Below are 21465 nucleotides of genomic sequence, written 5' to 3' on the forward strand. Positions count from 1 at the left end.
ATTACTTTTCTGTTTAGTTTTACACCCTCGCATATCTCATAAATTACAGCCTTTGGACAGGGCTGTGTTTGGCCCATTTAAGGCCTACTACAACAGAGCATTGAGTTCCTGGCAAATAAATAATCCTGGAAAGGTTTGTTGTAGGCTAGTAGGCTATATATGATGTGACTAGCATTACAAACCAAGCTTATGAAAATGCTTTTTCCCACAAAATATTACTGCCGGTTTTGAGGCAACAGGGATATATCCTGTGTAAAGAGACATTTTCACTGACGTACATTTTGCTCCATCAGAAATGACCAACCGACATTTAGAGTTATGTGTAGGGCTTCAAGCTGAAAACTGTGCTTCAGAAATCAATGAACACACGGATCAGTTGTCCATAACCTTCGAAACACCCAACATTAGTGCTGCATATCAAGCTTGTTTCAGCCTAACTCCTGCTGGGAATTCAGCTAGTTCAGAGACTACTTGTATGTCTCCAATGGAAATGCTTCCAATGTCCAAAGCTCCCAGAAGAAAAGAAACCAGGCCCAAGCGTAAAAGAGGAAGGTCACTTGTTTTGACCGCTACACCAGAGAAAAAAGGTTGCAAGAAGCAAGACATCAGAAAGAAAAGAAAACAACTTAAAAAACGAAAACTGCAGAGAAAAAGAAAGGGAAGTATAGAAAAGTTGCATAGAGACAAAATAGTTCATCAGAATCTACAGAAGAGACAATCATTTATGATGATTCATCTGATATTAGTGAGCTTGGTTGGCTTGGTCCAGTTGGATGTGCTGCATTTGTTCTGACACTTGAGGAAACAAAAAGCAAATCAATGCTGTTTTTATATATCCCACTTGTGATTAATTCAGGGGTGGGGAACCTGTGGCCCGAATTTGATTCGCAGAGCAATGCAATGTGGCCCGCGGGAAAAGCATGAAAAGTATTAGATTTCACGTCACTTTCGATAGAATGTGTGAAATTTGGGTCTAGGCGGTATGAAGACTTTTTTTAGAGAAATGGCACGAAGTCGGGCGAAATAATCGAGGGAAATTAGGGCCTGGTTGCGATAAAGACCTATTTTTATTTTTTTAGAGAAACGACATAAAGTCTGGAAAAAAATCGAGGAAAATTTGGGTCTGGTTGCAGTGAGGATTCTTTTTTTAGGGAAAGACTGTGGAAACGGGCGAATTTGGGGCCATGTGGCCCGCCTGGTATTTTTAATAATACTTGTGGCCCATAGTACAAAGTAGGTTATTCCCCACTTCTGAATACAATAAACGTTCATTGATGGCATAGATCAGAGGTGCCTGATGGGGGCGGTGTCCAATATACACCCAAAAAGTTATGCATCTCATGAATGCCATTGCGCCTCAACTAACCCCACTCACTGACTCAACTAACCCTGCCTGCGGGGTTGGTTGAGTCAAACGGTGCTCTGTGTTTGAGGTAATAAAAATGGCAATTAAACATGAGATAGCATTTTGATAAATGGGTAGTAGCAAGCATACTTCATTACCTTTGTTTCACTTAGAGTTTCATAGGTGTATCTACAATAGGTAAAAAAATATAAGGAAAAATCTGAAACATGACTCAACCAACCCCACCTTCCCCTACCAATTTAGATTGGATCCAGAACCCATTTACAATGCAAAAACAAAGTACCGAGCACCTTTCTTTCAAATCTCAGAAAAAAAATTGCAGATTTATTTTTTGACTCTTGAATATTTGTGGCGTAGCCTAACATTAGAGCGGAATATTCACCATTGTATGGCTAAGCAGTAACCGGCTAACCGCACTCATGCCGTTAGTCTCCACGTATATGTGCTATTCAGTGTTTTCAACGTTGATAAAATACCGTTCCAGCGGAAGTAATATTGAAATCGTCTTGAGACCAGCATTGACAAACATCGAGCGACGATTCCTCACAGTCAAAACACAGGGGTGTTTCATCGCTGTTTAAGCAGATTTCATGCGACCAATTGGTGCAATAATGTTTGCTTGAAGATCTTTCATTGGAGCATGCATTGCAACCAGAACAACAGCATTGCACCCAGTCTTCTGGATCTTCTGCACTGTATTGTTCTTGGCAAACAGTGCAAAAATAAATTTTATCAGAGGTCGAGGAAGCACCTTCATTATCGATAGAAGCCACTTTAAGAGCACGTCTAACAGGTTTGGGTTTTGTGATGGTTTTCTGTTTCTTCTTCAGCTTATTGGCTTCCTTCTTTTTATTCTTGGCTGGAGGATTTTTCTTTTCACTAAGCTGCGCAGTGATTCTGTTCTTGACGGGAGTATTGGTGAGAATTAATGATCTTCCCTTTTCTCTTCGCTTTCTTTTGGGTTTTTCAGCAGTTGTGAGACTGGCTTGTGCTTTTGGGTACGGCCGTACTACTTCCGGAGTGAAGTCAGTTTGAACTTGTGACGTAACGGGCAGTTCAAGAGTTGCTATTGTACCTTCAGAGATTCTGCCTTCAACCTCTTGCTCATCAACACTGGATGAAGCTGGGGCTTGTACCTCAGAGTCGAATTCTGGAGCTGGCTGATTCGTAACTTCAGATGGAGCAAAATCATCGTCGCTAAAGATGTTATCGGCAAATGGAAAACATCCAGTTTTTCTGAAGCTGGAGGTGATATTTTGCTGGTTAAATGCTTTGACATAGGCTCTTGCAAACAACTCGCCAACTTCATAGATAGTTACGCGTTTGGACGGGTTGTTTAGCATCCAATTGCTGCACTCTTGGTGATAGTAAGTTTTCAGTGGGCCATACACACAAACATCAAGCGGCTGCAACTTGTGTGAGCAATGCGGAGGAAACGTCAAAAGCACAACATGGTTTTCTTTTGCGTAGTCCAATGACTGCACACCAATGTGTGATACATGGTTGTCCATGAGAAGAAGGACTGGAGCTTCCTCAGTGGGGTGGGAAAATTTCACAAAATGTTGTAGCCATTGCGAAAAGATTTCGGTGTTTGACCACCCTGATATGTTAGCAAAACCAATTGTTCCTGCTGGTGCTCCGTTGATCATGTGGTCTTTAAAATGGACACGGGGAAACACCATCGCTGGAGGAATGGCATTTCCCAGTGCATTAATACAGCAAATTGCTGTAGTGGTAATCCCCTTTTCTGCAGAGGTTACCTGCCCTACTTGGCGAGATCCAGTTTCTGCAATTACCCTGCCTGCATTCTGGACTGTGCTTAGCCCAGTTTCATCCACATTGTAAATGCGATCTGGACTAAAGTTGTTTTTTTCGCACACTCTTCTTAGATTGTCAAAAAATTCGCTAACGACAATGCGGTTAAAACCAGTTTCTCGAGACAACTGGTCAGTTCAGGTTTTCTTAAAGATAGTTCAGGATGTCTTTTCATAAAAGAATTCAGCCATTTTTTTCCAGCCATTTTCTCTCTCGTCCAGCTTGGCGGAATTGCCTTGTTATATTTAACAGCAAGCTCATATGCAAAAAGTCTTGCATTTTTGAAAGTAAAGCCATAATGCAGCTTGGCAGTCCTTATGAAATAGCAACTCACAGCTTTTTGCTCTGTGGCTGAAAATATTGCATTTACCCCATAGTTTGGTTCAAAGTCGGACAGCTGCATATCGTCCAGTCCACCACTCTGGCATTTCTTCATGTATCGTGCCAGTGAACGCCTATTAACGCCAAAGCTTTTAACAGCTTTTCGCTGACTCATAGTACCATTCAGCACACACTTGCAAGCTTCCTTCATGTCCTTAGGAGGACAATTTCCAATCTTACGTCTTGCCATTTCTTGATAAGAGGACACAAATAGCTTTTTAATTCAGAAAATACCTAACAATCTGCCATTTAGAACATAAAATGTTGATAATCATTTTGGCACTGTACACTGATTAATAAAATCTCATGGCTTCCAACAGTGCTCCACCGGGGCACTGTAGGAGACCTCAGGGTGGGGCACTGTTGGAACCACGGGCCTACAAGATAAAATGGCGTTAGTTTTTTTTACCCAGGCCTACGATCTGAAACGATATTACTGAAACCTAGTCTAGTGACTGACCAAACATAAAAAACTTGTGAAGCATCTCTGAAGCCACCGTAAAAACTGTAACAAAAAAAGTAATACAGTTCTGAAAATTTACTTTTTACCACCTAAAACAAACTTTCACTTCTGCCTACTGCTAGTAATGACTTATTTCTGCCTAACTTAGTTTCAGCAGCTTCTACGGACCACGTGACCATGGTAATGTACAGTTGAGTGAATAATTTGTCACGGATTGCGAAAAACGATGGGAGGGGCACTGTAGGCACCCGGGGCACTGTTGGGCACTCTCCCCTACTTCATTTCGTTATCTGCTGGCACCAACACTCCATCGAATAGCCTAATCATGTCTCGTGAATATTGAAGTCTGCACTGCTAAACTTCTTGCAAACTGGACCTGTGGACTGCTGAATTTGATTCGAAAGCAGTAGGCCTATAAATACTACCGGTATTTGATTACTTATTTGCAAAATATCTACAATTAATAGCTGATAAAAACACTACCGTTTTTAACACTACCAATGATCCTAATCCTTCACCTACCCTACCTAAACCAGAGGCAGTGTCTTTGCCGAAAGGAGAAACAAACTGCCGACCATGAAATTCTTGAGCGTCGTATCTATAAGGCAGCAAACAAGATGCATAGAAGAGTTTATGGCAGCACTGGATGAAGCTTTCACTTTCTATTAGGCTATAGGCTACCTTTCCTGAACTATGAAATTTTTTTACACAAACGAAAAAAAACAGACAGTTCAATTAAGCCAAAAGTATTGCAAAAAAAGTAAGACGAAGAATCAAAGCATTTACTTGAGCATGTAGTCTAGTGCATTTGTGAGAATAAGATGACATTGAGATGCAAAAATTGCAGTATTTCATTGTGATTTTTTCTGATTTGTAAGTATCCGTCAGCACTCTTAAAATTAGCATGAAAAGTCAAAACCAGACCAAGAATCAAACCTGGAACCTTCGGGACTTGTTTAAGCGTAACGTCACATATTAAACATTAAATATTAATAATTTAAAATGTTAGACTGCAAAATGTGTAGCATTGTGAAATCATAAGAAATACTTCTATGATAGAATGAAATTGAGATCATAGCGATTAACAATGAATCGATTATTCAGTCGCCATGGAAAGCTACGATTGTTAACACAATTGTTCTGGACCAGAAGATCATAACATAAAGCTCATGAACTACAAACGTAGCCTACAACATACAGCGCATGGACCACAGGTGTACAACATACAAATGGACCACAGGCGTACAACATACAATTCATGGACCACAGGCCTAAAACACCTACAACTCATTAGCCACATGTGTACAGCATGCAACTCATGGACCACAGGCGTACAACATACAACTCATGGGTCACAAGCGTACAACATACAGTTCATGGACCACATGCGTACAACATACAGCTCATGGACCACAGGCGTACAATATGCAGCTCATGGGCCAGAGGCGTACAACATACAGCTCACTGCTCATGGACCACAGGCGTACAACATACAACTCATAGGCCACTGGCGTACAACATACAGCTCATAGGCCACAGGCGTACAACATACAGCTCATAGATTACTAGCGTACAACATACACCTTATGCGTCGGAGTGCTGCCCTTGGTGTCCACAATTATCGGAGTCTGAACAAATGTAATGTGAACGAAATGAAATTTAATTCGGTTCAATACGAAACTAAAAAAAATTAATATCTAAATAAAATTTTCCAGTTTTGAACACTCCTGAGCAACAATAAGCCAGCAATGAAAACAAGGCACAAGATTCACACATTTCATATTTGACGTCGAATGATTTTATTTTGTTGAAAAGGAGCGATCTTCCTGGCGTCAGCACTACCTGACTACTCACTATAGAACAGCGAGCATTGTGTTTCGCTAACCATACCGGTGGCGGTGTTCATACTTTTGGTGAACTAAATTATTGACCAATCATCAAACGGCAAATTAAATTACATTTAATTACCATTTTTGGTAAAGAGATGACTTTCTTCAACCATAAAACAGATAAACTATCTGTTTATGAAAACGGCAAATTAAATTACATTTAATTACCAAGTTACCAAACCAAAGTAACTTAGTGTAAACTTTGAAAGCATCAATATAATTATAGACGGGAACTATTTCAACATAATCGCCCATGAAGCAGCTGTGTGCCATTTCAAACATATATTAGCTGCAGATAGAACCACCTCAATGACTTAGTAGTATCGCCTTGGTCTCTGGGAGCTAGTAGATCTGAGATCGACTCCTGTTCAGGTCATACCAAAGATTTTGAAAACGGCACCGATTGTGTTTTTTCTTGCATAAGGCAGTGAGAATTAGTCGGTAAAAATGTGATGACATTTTACAAAATTAAAAATGAGCCCTGTCGCTAAAAGAACTTAGCGGTTGTAGATCGACAATAAATAAACTCATAACATTATTGTTAGGCATAGTTTTGGTAGAGAGATACTTTTGTATACTATAGACAGTTAATTGCTTTACCATAGACAGATAATTACTAGTACCGGTAACTTGATGGGATTTGAATTGCATAATCTATAAACAATACATAAAATAAAAGATAACTACAAAACAAAAGTCATTTATTATTAACATTTCACGAATATTTGTTGTTGTCTTTTTCGTTTAGAAGAATTAAGTTATTTTCCTGACAGTGGCGTAGCCAGAAAAAAAATTGGGGGGGGGGGGGCCAAATATTTGATGAATTGAAGAGAGTAACAAAGTGTTTGATTTAAGCCATCGCCAGTTGATGTGCAGTGGCGTATCCTGGTGGGTTGAGCAAGGAAAACAATGAAAGTGGTGGGGGGTTAGAGCGTGCCGAAGGCACGCGTTTTCTAGGGGGGTCCGGGGCATGCTCCCCCGGAAAATTTTTGAAAATTTACACTCAAATAATGGATTGTAGCGCTTTCTGGAAACACTTAAGGTAATATTTGTATGAAGTTTATTAGCAGATAAACAGCTATTAACTTATTAAAGGTAGCTCTTACACACGAACGGCAAAAACTGCGGCTAAAATTAGAGAACACCAAAAACTCAGCTACACAAAAACTCAATAATCTACATAAAAACCCAACAGAGTAAACCATTCTAAAATTGCTTTCACAAATTAGTTCAAAGAAACGTAAATCGCGTAAATTTTGCGCAATTTACGATTTGCAAAATTTATTGGTGTCTATCTGTGTGTCTAAAACAAGTCCTGGGGGGTGTTAATAACCAGATGTCTTGGAAAACGTTATAAATTTCGACAAATTTTATTACATTTTTAACAAAGAGCTCAACTTCGGAATCCAAAGTTGGAAAATTTGGGGGGGGCCATGGCCCCTTTCGCCCCCCCCTGGCTACGCCTATGTTTCCTGATGAGGAAGAAAGATTTGCCGAAAGCGTTTGAAATTTGTTGTTATCTTTTGCTTTTTGTTTTGTTTATGAATTATGCAATTTAATCCCATCAAGTTACTAGCAATAATCTGTCTTAATATTGTTTATCATTGTTATTTTGTTGTTTTGTTTTGAATATGGACAACTTGTCTGACGCAAATAAATAATAATAATACTAGGCGCAGATGAAGTAAAAAAATATGTAAAAAATTTCAGAAAAATTAATTTTCTTTCACACATACTCTGTAATTTACACCATGTTCATCATCATAACGCATTTCAAATTTTACACCGCATTCTACCATAGTTAGTTTCGTTTCGAGACATTACAAACAAAGTTTATAAACAATTTCTTCACTCACAAACTTCATTAACACAAAAATTGAATGCATTGTTCACTCAGTGCATCATTATATACAAATATACAATATTAAGCAGAATGGTTTCAAATTGTTCATGGGTTAGGTTAGCCTACCCAAATTAACCAATGGTTAAATGGCAATGATAAACAAGTAGTACTGGTACTGTAAGTATTTCAAAGTAGTATTCGAGAATCGATCGAAGCAGCTAATGCACAATTTCAAACCAATATTAGTTAGAGATAAAGAAAAGAAAAAATACAATAAAGTTCAGAAAATATTATCTTCTCTCACACATCTTCTGCAATTTACATTGGTTGTTAAACGATTATCTACAGACTGTGAAATTTTTTTGAGAACTTATTCCTGGTAGTTTCGCATACTTGTAGAGGCTTTGAACCACCGACGCAGGCTTGGTCACCGAGATTGACAAAGTGAAGTTTCTGATGGTTGTTGAAGTGTTGTTGCCGAAAAATTGTTCCATCCACTAGGGGCTGCTGATTGGAGAGAAGTTTTTGAAGTGCGTTGCTTCAGCGCACACTTCGAGATTCGAACCAGCGCTACTAGATCTTGAGTTAGGCATTTAACCATTTCACAAGGCATAAGGCCAGATACAGGAATAAGAAGTAAACAATTTATCAATCTTTGTTGTTAGAGACTCCGGGGCCGCGGGTTTATCCTTTCACCACTCCTGGTTCTCATTGGTTCACAGAATGCACTGCGAAGCTATTAGAGAGCAAACAATGTTTATCAATCATCACATAGCAATCATAAACATTCTCAAGGTGAGTTCACAAATATTCTCAACGAAATATATAAAACAGCAACAAATCATGAATTGTCACAGCGGCAAAAGTTCATACATTATATTTTTAATTTTGTTTTTCATATTTTATGATTCATATACCTACTATTGTTACCTATTTTTACAGTCATAAACAAATTTCAAATACATTTTTCAATTTTGTGAGACAATTTTTCGCTAAAGCAACTTCATGGCAAAACAATGATCAATCACTGAAAAGTTGTTTCAAAGCGTCAATACTTGAAATACAAATATTTATGACGATCAACTCAACGTTTGTTGAATGTTGTTGAATTGACAATCGAAAGGTTTTAAGTTCGAAACCAGGCTCTAGCTTTAACTGTAGTATCTGTGATCAAAGCACACTTAGTATCACTCGATACAAATAAACATCAATACTGAAGTAAACAATTATGCAAAAATCCTCCAAGCAAATTGTGTAGGCACATAACAGGATTGGAAAAAGTAAAATGATCCATTATAAAGCAAGGTGTCACTCTATCTTACAGTACAAGGTTGGAAATTTTTACATGAGGAATATGTCGCTTTTGAAAAGGGAACATTAATTATGTTTTGATTGTTTTAACAAAAATGTAGGTAAGTTGTGAATGTCATTATATCTATCTGTTCTAATGTTCTTATGTCCTATATCTAATATTAATATCTGGTGTTTAAGACAAAGCATTCAAACACAGTATTGAAAAACTAAATTGATTCTTGCAATCTTGTTTGACTATACAGATAGTCTCGCTGCTGTGCTTTTCAATGAAGTCATTAGGTGAGGTCCAACAAAGCCTTGATTCAACGCAAGTCTAAAGCACGTGGCAGTGTCCTGGCGAAACACTTAAAGAAATGCTTAAAGATCAAAATGTTCAAGCATTGGCCATGATCCAAAATGTAAATACAAAAACACAGGTGAGCTTAAATCAAGTCGAAAATTAACTGTAACACATCCAGCATAATATGCACGCATTGAAACGATAGACGAATAATAATAAATGCGACAAAGCAAAGCGAATGACACTGTAGATAATACAGCAAGTCAAGATGTGGAACATCCCACATGTCTCATAGATTCTGGGGTCAGATGGCGTCTGGAGCTCTGTGGGTTGGTCATTTTCTGGTGTGATTGGTAAGGCTTTGTTCGCACAGTGTCGATTCCGGGTAGCGGTGACAAAAATGACTGTTCCATTCTTGTGCAACGTAAAATGAGCAAAAAACTTAAACTGAACCATAGAAATGATTTGCATCAGGAATCTCGTTGAAACACAGCTGCGTTCAACATCAGCAACATTATATAAAAGAAGTGAGCTTACATTAACTCATTGACGTAAGAGTAAAGACAATGCGTTACTTATTGATTGTTACTTATCATTGTGATTTGGAAATCATATAAAGTCATAAATCATAGGTAATCTGGAAGCAATATTTGCATCCGCATGCAAAACATCAGTACAGCGTCAGAAAACGTTGTTGATCACGCTTGTTTTTTCAATATCACTGAAGAACACTCCTTAAAAATTTGACTGGAAATGATTAACATGTTCATGTGATTTGTTGCTCATGAACTTTGTCTTTGCTGCATTTGGATTCGTATTAATGACGGAATCTCCTTAATCTTTCTTGCTAGAAACGACGAGTATATCCACGGATTCACTGCGCTGTTTATCGGGATGAGAAAGATGGCAGTTATCGGGTACGCCATGCCTGGTATTACAAATCCAGCAAACGACAGAAAGGACATAATGCATATAGGAATCCAACACAAGAAGTCGGTGATCATAATGCGCATGATTGTTCCCGATAAGTCTTTGCTTCTTTTGGCTTGTGCTTGACCGACGATGTTGACATTGCCATGTTCGGCTGTGGCTATGATAATAATAAGTAGAGATTGAGAGTAGGGCTTCGTGCACAAGTAAATAAAGCCAAGCAAGGGTTTGTCAGTCCGAAGAAAAAGGTTCAAAACCATAAGTGGAGATTGAGTTTATTACTTTGTTTATGAATGTGGATAAACAATAAAAACAAGTAAACAAAGTCAAGCAAAATAACAACATACAACGCAGACTTTGGTAGAAAAATTTCTTGTAGAAAAAAAAAGCAATTATAAATAACTAAATTCTGATCAATAATATGCCTGTGGTATAAGGTTCGATTCCGGATCGGATCACCAAACCAACAAAAACTTTAACCCTTAGGCGGTTGGGCTCCTGGAGTCTTGCTCAGTTTGGGGGGGGGCTGTCGATTCTTCTTATGCTTTTGGAGTGATATCTCTGTTATTTTTTAAGGCACGGTTTCAAAATTTGGGATTCACTTTGTAAAACTATTCACGCAGAGCATATCCGAAAATTAAAACTATGTAAATTTTAGAACTGCTTATATACGTTGAAATGTTGATGTGACTTATGACGTTTGAATTATTTGGTATTTTTTGATAGAGTTATGAAAAACATGCATTGCAATGTTGTGAATAATTTTTTTTTACATAATCTCAATTTAAATCATTTGATTAACGAGACATGGGCCAAATTAATTGCTTTCATCCAGCTGGTGGGAAAATTTTGAACAATAGAATATGAAATATTTCAGAGGATGTGCTGAGAAATGCCTTATATCTCTCAATTTATAACCTTTATTCGCTCAAAATTTCAGCTCAATAGAGGTGAATAAAAGTTAGGAAAAGTCAAGAAATCTCGTAGTCGCAGCCTCAGTGGTTTTAGAGATACAACTGTTGATACAAAAAAGTTGAATTGACAGCCCCCCCCCAACCTTCAAAGGGTTAAAAACTGTACCGATTTGTGCAATTTCTTAAAAGCAGTCCGAATAAGTCGGTTATTTAATGGTACATTCAAATTATGATTCACGTGGAAAAAGGGACAGTCGTGATTAACCATAGCAGTTGCAGGGTGACAATAAATAATCAATATCATTATTAGTTGCATTTACCATTGCAAACACATTACCTTGGTTTTTGTTGCAACTTGCAAAATAGTAAAGTATCACATAAATAAAGAACATGTAGAAGAATCCTGCAAAATTCACCATTAAGATCCCAAACGAGTAGATGAATACCGGTTCGTTTGAAACACCGAAATATCTGATAAATATAAAAATAAAGATCAGATTAGAGATAAAAATATAGATTTACAAAAACATATCTGCAGTATAAACAATAATCGAAATTAGATGCATTTAGACACAAAATGCAACAGTTTGTTTCCGAAGAGAAGATGTCGGAGGAAAAGCGCAAAATTCTCTCAAAGTTTCAATCCCCACATTTAGTCTGTAGGGAATGAAAGTTTATCACATGACTCTTAAAATCGAAGCAGGTTTTTCATTCACACGCATCGACTTGTCAATTAAAATTATCTGAACCTAAAGGTGAAGATGAAGGCGAAGCTACAAGAGGGAGACTGTATTTGTATGAGGCAAGCAAATTTGTAACAATTGCGAAAACGTAACAATATGAATCGGTTACAAATTTCTAGTGCGACAGGGGCAGACACGGAAATGGATCAGTTGTACTGTAAGTTGTCTTGAAAACGCCGACCATACCACCAGTTACTCGATTACTATTGTTCCCACCACACAATTAAAAAGTTTTTAATGAACGATTTTTGATTGCGTTCCAGGTCATGTACTTTGATTTTTAGCAATTTCAGAGCTTTGTGATTGTTGGTCGTTTTAATTTGTTTCCAGTAAACACTCACAATGAACAAAAGTACTTCGATTTATAAACACACAAATTTTAATTAAAAACTGATTTGAAACTATATCAATTTAAACTATGAACTTTTGCATCTAACGAAATATAATTGAAGACAAACATTCAATGTCGGTTGTTTTCGTTTCAAACAGTTTCAGTTGCTCAGGAAAAGTGTTTAAAATTTTGTCACTTACCTTGGCAAGCAAACTGCATCTGTGCTGTAATATCCAAATGATCCGAATGTGGTTTGGGAGGATTCATCACAATAATAAGGAACAACTGAAGAATTGTTGAATATATTGCAAAAGCTTGAAATGGACAGAGATGTGACTTCTAGAATAGTTTGTCTTTCACCAGGAAGCTTGTTTGCAGTTTCAATCAAATTTATGAGTTGCTTTCTGCTAACGGACTGCATGTAAGGTTGATCTATGACAATTTGAGTTGCCAAGTGGTTGGAGATTAATGGGAAGGTTGGAATGACAGCAAGGAGTATTGACAAGACCCACAAGCACGCGATTATAAAACGGAGACGCCTCCAACTCAGGAACTTTGCTTTGAAAGGTTTCCAAACTACATACAATCGATAGGATGACATCACAATCAACATGCAAACCGACATTTGACTTGAAACTACAGCAAGGACACCAGCAAACACACATTGATTGCTAAGTAACCAATCTCGTTTCTGCTGACAATAAGTTCCAGAAAATTCAACTGACTTTGCGGCAATAAATAAAAGATAGAAACCCATCAGGAAATCTGACACTGCTAAGTTTAGGAGCATGATGTTGAAACAGAGCCCAGCTGTACTTGAAGAAGCGTTTGGGTTTCGATTGGCTTTACCAATGTCTATAGATTGTTTGATGATTACAATCAAGTTTCCCACCACGGCTGATATCATTATGATCCACAAAGCAGCATAAAAGAATGGGTTTCCGATAAGTTCGGTTTGCGATGAAATACTTGAGTTTGTGACAATGCATTCGTCCGTGTAATCCTCACAATCAAAAAACCCATCAAATACTTTTCTGGAAGGAAGAATATTTTTGTTGTCATCGCAATAAAAATGGGTCAAAGATGAACAATTTAACTCATCGACCAAATTGTCGCAATCCTCCACTAAGTTGCATCTGTAAGCATAAGGTTGTAAATGAAAAGTATAAAACATCACATAAACGTAATTTAATACAAATTCAGCAGGAAAGATGCCCTCCAGCGAACGCTTGTTGTTGAGCTTGCAGTTGCGTTGTTTTATTTGAAGTGCCTTGCGACATTCTGTTTCAAATGCTGATTGACGATATTAATTTTTTTTAAAGGAACTTCATGTAAATTTGACGTTACAATAATATTGAAGTCATAAATATGGATTGTGGTCGCACTGTGTTTGTTGGTATCATAAATCAAGATGCTCTTTTGCTCTTGTAGCCTGGTGTCTTGTGAACCTATGCAGTAGCGTTGCGTTTAAGGGGCACGAGGGATCACGTGCTCTACAATCATAAACACATGCTTTCATAAGGTTGGTTTTAAAATTTGCGCAATTATGAAGTATCTGGGGCACAGGGTATACATAGCCGTAGGAGATAGGGAGCAGGGGGCGGTCGTTTTCCCGCTGAAAAAAAAAACGCCTCAAATTTTGACTAAAATGTCAAGTTATTTAGGCAAATCAATCCTACCATGATGTTTCGACGTCTCACCAGTTTACAAAGTTTACATAATTGTTATAATTTATGAGATACATTAATATTTTCCAATGAATGTAAAATTTATTATCTTCGATTTTTAAAACTATTAGATGTGGTATTGCAATTTGGGTAGAATGATAAGTTTCGATTTAACATTTGCAAAAAGTAATGGTAAAAGCAGTGGCGTATTTAGAAAGTTTCTTAGGGGGGGGGGGAGGGGCAATACATTGTGTCAGTCAGCCGCGTAGCGGCTGACTTGGCGGCTGGAGGCCAATGGGGGTCTCGGAGTAGTACACACGGGGTACCGGTAGTCTCAACGGTAGTAGCCTACACAGAAAGCTCAAATGTGGTGAAAATGGATGGCTGTTAATCGGTTCAAATTTTTTCTACTTGGGATGAAATTAGACTTCTTTGACCCTTTTAACAGGGGGGTATACCAAAATGTCATATGATGCGTCAGAACTGGGGGAGGAGGTTAAATGAAACCGTCAAAATACTGTCAGGTAGGGGGGGAGGTAGTCCAAAATCAAGAGCGAATCCGCAGAAGTAAGTTACTTTTCCAATCAATGAATCAACAAAAGATATCAAACACTTCAGAACATAAACGATAAGTTAGATCTTCCGACCTCGAATACCTTTTGAACATTCTCGGCGATTCGCAATGACAATTTACAGTTTCATGAGATGGCTGCGCTTGGCAAATATATCAATGACTGCATCATACTCGAGTACAATATCCTTATTTAAATACATCTGAGCTAGACCATCCAAACGTGGCTCGGTCATGGTCGTGCGGTAATCATTTTGCAGGTAGGCTACTTTAGTGAACTGAAACATCGCTCATTGGAGGCAGTTGTAACTGGAAGTTGTAGTTGTATCTGGAAGCGTAGCAAAGATTCGAAGTAATTTATAGATAATCTGATTAGTGCCGAGTTGTTCAGCAGCTTGACACGCATCCACAAGAGTCGCAGGCAGGGAATGGGATGTGATGGAATGGAAGACAGATTTTGGAATGGAAAATGTCAAGGATGGAAAGGAATGGAAGATCTTGATGATGAGATGGAATACAATCTTCCATCATTCCATCCCAATTCCATCATTAACTTTCTAACGCTTTATCAAGAATAAGCTTAAATTTAGCTTAAATTTAGGTAGCCTACCCGGACATTTTGCCGAAAGACATTTTGCCGAAAGACATTTTGCCGAATGGACATTTTGTCGAAACTCATTTTACCGAAAGGACTAAATGCCGAATGGACAAATTGCCGAAATTATACAAATGCATTATAATGTATTATCATAACCTAATAACACATAAATGTCATTCACAAACAGATTTCACAAATTATGTGCGACAGCGCGTAAGTATCCGACAGAAGTGTTATATAAGCAAACGTCTAATACTGATCTCCAAAACCTGTGGAGAATGCATATATACTTATAGATGGGACTTGGTGTCACTTAAACTAATACTGATTTCCAAAACTGTGGAGACTGTATATAAAGCAATTTTTAGGCAAACAACAGTAGCAAAGTAATTACTACTTGTTTGTTTGTTTGTTTGTTTATCTTTATCCTGCATTGCGGGAAAGCGGACTTGAGCGCTATGCATCGGTGTACGCCTTCCGACATACACCTGACCCACGCTGCAGCCGACGGCAATGTCTGTTTCCGGTTGTCTACTCTTCTTATGACTTAAATTTGGTACTACCCATTACTCGAAATCGATCACTAGGTAGAGGCAATTATCGTAAAGTTTCTTGCCCAGAGCCACTGCTTGCATGGTAACGAGACTTGGTGTCACTTCAAAATAATTACCAGTTCAAAGGCACTGCTTGCATAGTAACGAGACTTGGTGTTGCTTCAAAGTAATTTTTAGGCAAACAACAGTAGCAAAGTAATTCTATTTCAAAAGCACTGCTTGCATAGTAACGAGACTTTGTGTCACTTCAAAGTAATTTTTTTCCAAATTATTTCGGCAATTTGTCCATTCGGCAATTAGTCCTTTCAGCAATTAGTCCGTTCGGCAATTAGTCCTTTCGGCAATTTGTCCATTCGGCAAAATGTCCTTCGGCATAATGTCCTTTCGGAAAAATGTCTTTCGGCAAAATGGGTTTCGGCAAAATGTCTTTCGGCAAAATGTCCGCGCACGTAAATTTAAGCTTAGAATTAGCTTAAATTAAATTTTTTAGACGACGATTTCGAGTTTTGCTTCGAGGGTTCAAGTAGGCCTACTAACGGAATCGGAAACTTTACCATGAAGGCTTGCCGGTTGAGTAGCCTGGTGAGTGCTCAGTTTGGAATAATGTGACCGCATGAGGACAGTAGTCAGCTAGTCATTGTGCCCTCCGCGAATGGGTTCATCAATAGATCATCATCAACATTGAACCAACGTAAACCGATGGTGGCATTTTGGGTTATAATAGCCTAGCTCACAGAGCGGTCGCCAACTAAGGCGCAAACTGATTCGGTGTTCTCGGAAATCTTTTTCAAGCAAACACACTGTGTGTGGGGAAGGATTGATGCTGCACCACTCGGAAGGGCCAATGACAATTATCTTAAATTTAGCCTATGGTTTTTAGGTTTATTTATGGCATATTTAACGCGGAGATCACAAAATGTGAAGATGGAAGAGATTTCTGAGATGGAATGGAAGATTTCTAAGATGGAATAGAGATGGAATGGAAGATGGAAAAAACGTCTTCCATTCCATCCCATACCCTGGTCGCAGGTCGTTTATCCACAGAAGCTGCAAGCCAATTCGCTCTCCATCTTCGCAATTCAATAGTAGCTGCAAAGCAATTGCTTAGTTCAACATCCAGCATTTCATGGTAGAATTCGAAAATCTCGTCGATCGGCAGTCCTCATCTTCATGAATCAATGAAGGCAGAAATGTGCTGACTTTAAAAGCTAGCGAGCAGTGCTCATTGAATCTCTCGTGAATTTGTGCCATGCAATTGTCAAGAAAAGGAAGAAAAACTGTTCGATTGAAATAGATCTCTCAAGTTTCAGCTGGAATGTTGGGTTGATGTTGTTGTCTAGGCGCTCTCCGGGGCATTCGGATTTCTTCGCCAAAAACTGAGCAAGCCTTGCCAAAAGGTTGGTGAAAAAGCCTATTATCGCCCCTTAGGTTGTTTTGTTGTTTTATTATCTTTATCCTGCATTGCGGGAAAGCAGACTTGAGCGCTATGCATCGGTGTACGTCTTCCGACATACACCTGACCCACGCTGCAGCCGACTGCAATGTCTGTTTCTGGTTGTCTACTCTACTTATGACTTAAATTTGGTACTACCCATTACTCGAAATCGATCACTGGGTAGAGGCAATGCAACACAGTTAGGTCTTGCAACACAGTTACGTTTTGCTTCTAACATTCACCATTGCAGAATTCAACGTACCGTAGCCTATATGTTGGTCGTTGCAGGAGCTTATTTGTTGTGCTGCAGCACCATTAGACGAGCCGCCACTGTATGCAGTGTATAGACCTACTAGTGATTGCTTGCTTAATTAAATATTTTTAACTTACTGTAATCAAGATTAAACTAGAAGTTGATTTGGAAACTCAGAATATTATTGGCAAATTACATCGCAAAAGTAGCCTATACCCCCCCTCCCCGCGCTAGGATGAATCATTCAAGCAATTATGTCTTGTGCTACAACTTTTTTTGCAAAATTTGTAACTTATATATTTTTAATCTTTTTTACCTGATCATTAGGGGGGGCCATCGCCCCTTATCCTCCCCCCTAAATACGCTACTGGGTAAAAGAACATAATTGACGAACAGAGGTAAGCTTATTCACTAGCATGTAGGTTACATTTCTTCACGGGTAGGATTCAAAAGTCTGCTGGGTACTGGTAAACTTATGTGGTTTTTTTCTTAATATCCTACCTATATAGTTTTTAGATCAAAAATGGGAAAAACCAACTGAAAAAGGTGATCTGGTACTATGACACTTCCTCAAATGGGCGATCTACCTAATACAGAAAGCAATATCACTAAGAAAATAAATCAATAGCTTTTTTTCCTTGGTCTGAACCTTAAAACATTTGACCAGGCTAACACACACAATAGTATTTCAATAAGATAAATTTATGTTATGGAACCGGTTTTCTTCCATTAGGAATCGTCAGCATAACTGAGTCGAAATAAAAATTAGCCTACATCAATAGATGTCAGCACAACTGAGTCGAAATAAGAATTAGCCTACAATATCAATAGATGTCAGCATAAATGGACCAAAAACAAACGAAAAATTACAAATTAATTAAATAATTTACAAATTAATTACAAATTAATTTAATAATTAAAACTTAATTTATTCTAGATTTCACCGACATAGTATTTCTATAATCCTCTGCTTAGTAAATTTTATTTGAATTTTCAAGTGTTTGCCATTATAGCCTACTTGCTCAAGCTGTCAAATTGAAATTACAATATTCGATAGTTGCGTTTTGCTTAAACTATGAAGAGAAGAAAAGGCAGAAATAAAGAAATGAATATGAAGGATTGGAGGTCATGAACAGTTTTAATTATTTAATTAATTTGTAATTTTTCGTTTGTTTTTGGTCCATTTATGCTGACATCTATTGATATTGTAGGCTAATTCTTATTTCGACTCAGTTGTGCTGACATCTATTGATGTAGGCTAATTTTTATTTCGACTCAGTTATGCTGACGATTCCTAATGGAAGAAAACCGGTTCCATAACATAAATTTATCTTATTGAAATACTATTGTGTGTGTTAGCCTGGTCAAATGTTTTAAGGTTCAGACCAAGGAAAAAAAGCTATTGATTTATTTTTTTATATAGTTTTTAGTAAAATTATTTGGGCAAAAATGTCTAGTTATTTGGACAAATCAATATTTACCAAGAGTTTTCAACATTTTACCAGTGAAGAACTACAATACATTAACATTTTTCTTAGAATGTAAAATGTAGCATCATCAGCTGTGGAAATGTTTGTAGGCTATTTCGTGTTGCAATTTGGGAAGAATGAGCTTCCATTCAGAATCTGCAGAAATTAAATGTAAAAGAATGCAATTGGTAAGCAGATGCTAGCTTATTTCAGATATTCATTAGGATATCTACATAGTCTACATTTCTTTATCGGTAAACTTTTGAAAGCCTGCTAGTGGTAGCCTTATGAGGTTTCTGTTTTAGCATCGAAAACCTTTTTAGGTTTTTTGATTGTTTGTATATATCCTACTAATGCAGTTATTAGTAACAATATCTGAACAAAATGTCCAGTTATTAAAATAACGATGGTACTGACAGAACATTGACTATTACGGACCCCCTTTAAATTAAATCGTTATTTGCAACCGTTAAATTTTTTATCGATTTTGGATGAATTGATTCCGTGACATCATCTCGCAGTCGCTTTAGAAGTTAGAACTGTCTTTTTGAGACTGACATCGTTAGCGTGAAGACGTATTTTGCTGCCTCTTAATTACTAGACAGTGGTTGGTTAAATATTTGGTAATCCTTTTCATCAACCTCATCACTCCAATCAACATTCTTACGTTGGTTGTTAGTATTCCTATTAGTGTTTGTATCATAGGCTTGAGTCACTATTATACTGTGTGGCTCATCTCTAAGGGTGAATTAACTGAGTGTGGTATCTTAGACAGTGTGGGTGTCAAGTCGGAAATGATAGGTACAGGTTGAACTTTGATCTACCAGACTATTCACTGAAATTAAGTAGGCGAGCAGTGGCGGTAACACTGACTTTAATTTCATTGTAATATTACCTCAAATACTAAAAGTAGTTTTGTTCAAAGGTGCAAGTTTGATGCAAGAAACATTCAATTTGATGGTTTATTTACGGTAATTGAGACACAGACTGGTCTATGAATGTAGATTAAAGTTAAATTAGCCTTGTTTACCTAAGTTAAACTTTTATCGCCTGTGTTTTCGTACACTGCCAAGTCGACAATTTAAACTAGACAATTTTGTTACAATTTAAAGCTAGAAATACCCTCAGAATGCACCAAATTAAATGCATTTTCTCAAAAAAATTTTGGGAGATCCCCCAAACCCCACTCTGTTTTCCCTCACCTTCAGTAATCACATGGCTCCACTTTTACAACTCATCATCTGCCACTGCATGTCAGTTGCATTATGTGTAGGTTTCATGGCTTTCCTACCCTAAACTGTTTTCGACCTTTATATTAGATTATACCAGAAATGTACGCGCATACATAAAATATTGACGACGTCAGCGTAAGTCTACGCCGCAAGTCTACGGCGTAGAAATTACGGCGTATACGTACATCTCTGGACTATACACCACCTCAGAGATTGTGAGTAATGTTGCTTATTTGAAAGTATATTTGCAAAGATAAAATTTGGGCAAATTTTTTTCGCCCCCCCCAAAGTGTTTTACTCTCCTACGGCTTTGAAGGTATATATCTATGAATGTCATGTTCGTTAGGGTGCATCGAACCCTCTCATGAAAGCAAAAGTTTTCATGGCAGTTTAGAAGTTGTGCTACTCCTTTAAAAAATTGTGGAAAATATTGCAAAGTTTGGATGAAATCTACCGGGTCCACTTCCAGCTTGAAAAAACGAAAAATAATTCCAGCCATTTCACTGGAAAACAATCGATATGAACATATTTCTAGTATGATTTCTTTCTAGTATGAATCCCAAGTGTTAGATCAATATTGCAAAGGGTTTGTCCATGGCCTCCATTTTAATTTCGAGTACCACTCTCGTTTTAGACTTGTAGGAATAGTGTATAGCGGTTTTTGCCATTTTCAAGGCCCCTTACCTTCTATTATGAATGTAATAGAAGACTAAAAATTGCTGTGCTAGATCATTATAGATCATATTTTCTTTATTATTGAATTGTGTAGTATAGTTATTAGTTATACTACACAATTTAATAATAATAAAAAATCCCGCTGCGTGGGTGTTAGTTGGGTCATGGCCACCTAAAGATATGGCCTGATTTGTCACATTTTGCAGAAATTTCCAGGTGTTTCTAACTTTGAGCGAACGTTTAAATAAATTTTTCTAAAAATTAGATTTTTACGCTTTCTTTATTCTTTTCCCCAGATGACACAATAGGTTTTAATATTCTCACATGTTGAAAAACAAAGAAAGTTTGATTTCGAAGATTTTAGTCAGATTGTTAATTTTCAATAACAGTCTGATTTTGCGTTTTTCAACTTACTTTTTCTCATTTGCTACTGCTTTCCCAAGACAACAAAAAAGTTTTATGTCATTAGGAAACCGCAAAAAGTAAAAACATCTCAAAAAATGTTAGTCAAGCACTAGCAGTAGCTGTAATCAAAATCTGCAAAATGTGACAAATCAGGCCGCATCACCAGGTGGCCATGGTTGGGTAATCAAAATCCTAAATTTTGGCCCTGTGCAAGTGTTTTTTTTTTCACTTTTCGTATGCTTCTGATACGCAAAACAATCAGATTATTTGTATAAAACATGATTGTTTGTAATATTTAGAAACTTTTCTTTTGTCAAATTAAGTTGATGGTGGACGA

At 37.5% G+C, this 21465-nt stretch overlaps 1 protein-coding gene across 1 annotated transcript in view; it reads right to left on the reverse strand.

Moving 5' to 3' along the window:
* Nucleotides 1-10133: 10133 nt before the first annotated feature.
* The window catches only part of LOC145781254 (uncharacterized), a 32841-nt gene continuing 21509 nt past the window's right edge, over nucleotides 10134-21465 (reverse strand). Inside the window, exons 4-6 of the mRNA XM_082593031.1 lie at nucleotides 12470-13405; nucleotides 11533-11666; nucleotides 10134-10441 (exon numbers count right to left, since the gene is read on the reverse strand). Coding sequence (XP_082449157.1) covers nucleotides 10134-10441; nucleotides 11533-11666; nucleotides 12470-13405 — 1378 coding nt within the window. The remainder of the gene's footprint in view (nucleotides 10442-11532; nucleotides 11667-12469; nucleotides 13406-21465) is intronic.

Source organism: Aplidium turbinatum, chromosome 12, assembly GCF_918807975.1.
Source record: "Aplidium turbinatum chromosome 12, kaAplTurb1.1, whole genome shotgun sequence".
Taxonomy (NCBI): Eukaryota; Metazoa; Chordata; class Ascidiacea; order Aplousobranchia; family Polyclinidae; genus Aplidium; species Aplidium turbinatum.